At 39.8% G+C, this 5,198-nt stretch overlaps 1 protein-coding gene across 1 annotated transcript; it reads right to left on the bottom strand.

Moving 5' to 3' along the window:
* Positions 1 to 1,731: 1,731 nt before the first annotated feature.
* LOC102719354 (cysteine proteinase 1) lies at positions 1,732 to 5,198 on the bottom strand. The gene is made up of 4 exons (XM_006664969.3): positions 4,623 to 5,198; positions 4,403 to 4,522; positions 2,454 to 2,697; positions 1,732 to 2,340 (listed from the first exon to the last, which is right to left on the bottom strand). Exons 1-4 carry the CDS (start codon positions 5,094 to 5,096, stop codon positions 2,054 to 2,056), a joined length of 1,125 nt encoding a protein of 374 aa, XP_006665032.3. The 5' UTR covers positions 5,097 to 5,198; the 3' UTR covers positions 1,732 to 2,053.

Genomic DNA, 5,198 nt, shown 5'->3' with positions numbered 1-5,198 from the left:
TACTATAAAATATGAGTATTGTTACTGCAATTATGCAGTAACATAATGATATAAGTACAGTAACACATGCATTTTTACTGCATAATTACAGTAACGTCGTGATATAAGTATAATACTATCATGATCGAAGGGCAGTAATATGAGGTATGACTGCATACTATTGCTACAATACAATTAATACATGTGGGAGAGCTAAAAGGTTGTATTTCTAATCTTTAGAGAGCAATATCTCATGTGTCTTATAATTTATTTTTTAAAACCGTTTTCACTATCGTGATTAAAAAATATGATTTGAAAAACTAGATCCGTCATGATGTTGTTACTGTATTTTATAAGACATGTTACTATATTTTTGCCTTCGTGTTACTGTACTTTTCAGACAGACGAGACTGGATAAATGTGAGGTATGGAGGAAGGTCAAAGGACAGATTTGACCGACGTGGGAGAACTTTGACCAGACTAGGAGAGAGGTCTTGGGTCATTGGAAAGAGGTGGGAGGTGTTTGGGCCTTGTGAGGGAGGGGACATAAAATAGTTAATTCTACGTGGGGTACATATATTAGTTTTGTTTTATATATATATATATATATATATATATATATATATATATATATATATATATATATATATATATATATATATATATATATAAGAGAGACATAGACATATGTATACATTATATATATATACTAGCATAATGCCCGTGCTTCGCTACAGGCATAAAACCTACAAGAAAATCTATAAAATTACGTAAGTATCACTTAAAATTTGTTTGTTTCAAATGACTTCTTAAATGCTCATACATGTAAGTCTTTCTTCGGCCGATACATGCATTGCATTAGTACTTCTTTTGTTTTTTGATATTTTTATTACTTACCATTCGTGTGTAATACCATTTCTACGTTCAACATGTAAACTATCATCCTTCTATCACTTCAATATGCTGTAATTATATCTAAAAACCATGTATCTTGGCTTTAGGTACTCCATAGGTAATTGAAATTTAGGCGAAGAAATCTTCACCTTGGTGGCCGATTAAACATATCCCATAGTAATTGAAATTGATTTCAAGAATGCAACATACACAGTTTTTTAAGGTGTCATGAATGTGACACATCATATATATATATATATATATATATATATATATATATATATATATATATATATATATATATATGTTTCTCATGGGCTGAAGATGATATCGATCATAGTTCGTGCTGGTCCATTAATTTATGTATATAATTTATATATATAATTAATTTTAATAAAAAAAAATTAATGTGGAACAATTCTGTTTATCCTCATGACAAAACACGGGCATTATACTAGTCAAGGATAAGAAGATTAACTGTACTTGTCGGGCTAACTAACATGGAAATGCTATGAATAATGAGCGTGCCAAGATTTTGTTATCACCCATAATGTGCTTAGTATCACTATATATGATTGTTTGGGTGTTCCATAAAAACAAAAGTCAAACAGTCAAATGACATATTAAAAAATAATAATTTAAGAATAAAATTTTTATATACATATTCTTAACGATCAAAAGTCAAAAACTGAAAAATAAACTTTAATAAAAAATCTCAAAATAAACTCCAAATTAATGTTATAATTTCATTGGCTTAGAGGCATAAGCATGAACAAAAATATGGGGTTATAACTCGTATAACACAATATCTTGCAGCTTGTAAGGTTCAAATAATAATACCAATACCGATCGCACAGATTTGTTCGATGGAAACATACTACATGCATATAATACAAACCATTCAAAAGATTGTTACGAGTAAAAATACAAGTTCGTGAATGGCGATAATACTTTAAGCTACCTCCAAATAGCGTGTAGCATAGCGTAGCAAACCAAGCATATAACTTATAGAGCAAGCATTCAGTTGCAGCTTCACATCATCGCTGCTTATATAACTGCAGTAACAGCGCAGATGGAGCATAACTACTAAGAGCATATTTCATAGTTCTAGCTTATATATATCGGAATCACCAGCTAAGAACCATCCACAGGACGGTCAGTGTACTATATTGATCATAATCTACTCCTTGGAAGTATGGATGGCAGTCACGGTGGAGACCATAGAATCCACGCCACATTTGTCGCGGACGTTTGAGCCCCTGCAGATCTTGTAGTACCCATGCTCTCCCCAGTTCTCACCCCACGAGTTCTTGATGATCCAGTAGGGCTTATCCTTCAGGCGGATCGGAGCAAAACCGGATGAGCCATAACCAACAAGAAGAACGCCGTGATCAAGGTGCTTGCCACAGATATAAGGGCACGACACACCACCAATGTATGTTTGCATGTAGGCAGCATTGATGCCAACTGCAGGAAAATGTTAAGACATGCATCAGCGGTTGCATAATCTATTTTCAAATATTTACATACGATAGTCAGACCAGTAGAAATGCATCAGTCCATGGGGTGCTTATACTTACTTGCAAGTGGGCCATGTTTGACAAGGTTAGCAGCAATCTGATCTTCATCAACAGAAACAACACTGAAGTTCTGAACTGAAGCAGCAATCTTCGACTTATCAAATTTGCAGGTTCCATCCCTCCCACTGTAAGGGTAATCCTTCTCACTCTCAAGGCCACCAGATTTCAAAAGATAGCTGAAGGCGTTAGTCATCAATCCACCATTGCATCCAGCATCACATGAATCTGGTTCCGATGAATCACACTGCAAAATTAGAGTTGCCCAGTGAGTTGAGGTACCCCATTAAGTTGAAACAGATAACAGTACAGAAACAAACAACAACAATACATATCCCACTGGCAAGTTGAAAACAGTTACAATACTAGGAAGGTTAATAAGTATTTGAGCACAACTCAGGTTAGCTTTAGATGTGCACTTTGGCGAGTAAGGAAATGTCAAAATCACTTAAGCTCATTATGAAAAATTGTGCAGGTTGTGCAAGATATTATTAGCCTGGTGCCACTTCGTAAAACTACCATACTGGAATCACATTGATTATCGTTTATGTATATGAGCAAATTGTTTTTGCAGAACAAATGTTCTCTTGCATTTCCTAATGTAGGGACATAACAAGAAGACAGAAATTAACCAAAAAAGCATAAGTTCATTGACTTTCCAGAAGCATGGGGCCTCTAACTTCTTACTACCAAATAAGTCCTACAGAGAATCTGCAACAAGAGAACCACCCATCCTAGGCAGAAATTAGAATGGTGTTGCAGACTTTGGAAGGATGAATAATGAAGCTGGTTATTTTGATGTGAATAAAGATTTTGTTTATTTTGTTGGAACAGAGAATAGCTAACTTTTTTCGTTAGTTAGTAGGAATGAACCTTCAAGAAGTGCATACAGAAATTCAAAGAAATAGGGTAAGAGCAAGCCACCAAAATATGATAGACATGACCAGAAGAAACAGGAAACAAGAATCTATTTTCTTCATTGAATATAATGATAAAAGTTACAGTGGTAATTCAGGTTGAGATGCTGATTAATGCATTAGGACTGTTGACAACCTAACAGCCAAAGCACTGATAGGAGTGTGGAGTGATTGGCCATGATGACACTTGTCACAATGACATATTTTCTTTAGCACACCAAAGTTCCCTATTTAGGCACAACAATATCACCAAATATGGGGCCTCACATGGGACCAGATTACCAAAATGAAAGAGCTCATCCAGTCAGTGCACACAAACTTTAGGTTGTCTACCCATCAAGTAACACACTGAAAATAAGAAACAAAGCAAAGACAGATACAACCTGTTGTCTTTATCAGCTCCATTCATATTTTTCACTCTAGTGAATGGTTGAGACTTGAGATTTGAATAATTTACCAACTTCTCCTCATCATAGCTTAACTAGTGGCTAAAAACTAAAGAAAATTGCTGGAAATAAATGACAAACCCCAGAACATCGGGCAATTCCTTTCCCAAGTTCAGCACTTTTCAGTTCATCAAGTGCCCAATCAAACCACACATAGTGTCCGATTATCAATTTAGCACTCAACATCTTTGGTTTATCCGCCTATTTCACCACTACAAAATAGACCTCCACGATATATTTTGCTTGCTTGGGTCACAACTTTGGTTTGATTTCTTCGGCACTGACAGTGATAACACTAATACCATAAGCCACTCTTTTTTTTTTTCTCATAGTTTCCCTTTCAAAGTAAACCAAGGAATCTCCCAATTTCCCTTTCCCCTTTTCATTTGGTGCGCCGCCCAATCACAAGCCAAGAAAATAAATAGGGGAAAAGGACACTACACCAGCGGACAAAACATGGACGTGAGCTAGAAAAATCCAAGCTTTCTTGCAGAACCCATAGACCAATCACATAATTACAAATCAAACTGTGAAGGATAATACCAGTACGAAAGAACAATAAGTATGGGGGAAGCAGAAAAATCCTCACCTCATGGTCGCAGTCGACCATCTGCTGCTCGGAGAGCACCTTCATCTCGCCCGTCGCCAGGTAGTTCGCTCCCTCCAGCGCCCCCGACGCGCTGAACGACCAGCACGACCCGCACGATCCCTGCAATTTTTCAAAAAAAAAAGGATCAAGAAACGCTAAGACGACAGATTAAATCTTGGAATAGAACGATCGAGGAATCGTCGGAGGAGTTGGCGGGGACCTGGTTCTTGACGGGGCCGACGGCGCCGTGGTCCCTCCAGTCGAAGTCGTCGGGGAGGCCGTCGGTGGGGAGGACGGGTGCCTCGTGGGCCGACCCGCCGAGGCCCCTCAGGAAGGCGCGGCGCGACGTGCGGAGGCCGAGGTAGGTCCGGCGGAACTCGGCCGGGGTGAGGTCGGAGAACTTGGTGACGCCGTGGGACGCCGAGGGGTCGAGCAGCTGGTGCCGGCGGGCGCGGCGGAGGTTGGCCTTGAAGACGGACAGCCGGTACGCGTGCTCGTCGGCGTCCCTGTACGCCTTCCCGAACCTCTGCACGAAGCTCGCGAAGTGGCGCTCCGCGTTCAGCTCCAGCTCGTTCTCGTCGTCGCCGCCGCCGACCACCTGCCGGATCAGGGGCTCCTCCTCGTCGCCGGAGACGGCCACCGCCGGCGAGACGAGGAGGAGGAGGCCGAGGAGGAGGAGGAGGCGACGATCCATCGGGGAATTTGGGGATGCTTTGCTTGTTTGGATTGGCTGCTTGTCTCCGACTTTGGGGGTGTAGTGGTAGCTTTATAGGGAGTTGTTAAGACGAGATATTTT

This window comes from Oryza brachyantha, chromosome 2 (genome assembly GCF_000231095.2).
Source record: "Oryza brachyantha chromosome 2, ObraRS2, whole genome shotgun sequence".
Classification (NCBI taxonomy): domain Eukaryota; kingdom Viridiplantae; phylum Streptophyta; class Magnoliopsida; order Poales; family Poaceae; genus Oryza; species Oryza brachyantha.
The sequence above is the reverse complement of the archived record's forward strand: the minus strand, read 5'-3'. Positions and strand labels throughout refer to the sequence as shown.

Bases quoted from the DNA above. Each gene is read 5' to 3' on its own strand.
- LOC102719354 (XM_006664969.3), bottom strand. From the start codon at position 5,096: ATGGATCGTCGCCTCCTCCTCCTCCTCGGCCTCCTCCTCCTCGTCTCG. The intron at 4,523-4,622 runs GTCCCCGCCAAC...GAAAAATTGCAG, and splicing joins TCGGCCCCGTCAAGAACCAG to GGATCGTGCGGGTCGTGCTG. The intron at 2,341-2,453 runs GTAAGTATAAGC...ATTTTCCTGCAG, and splicing joins CAAACATGGCCCACTTGCAA to TTGGCATCAATGCTGCCTAC.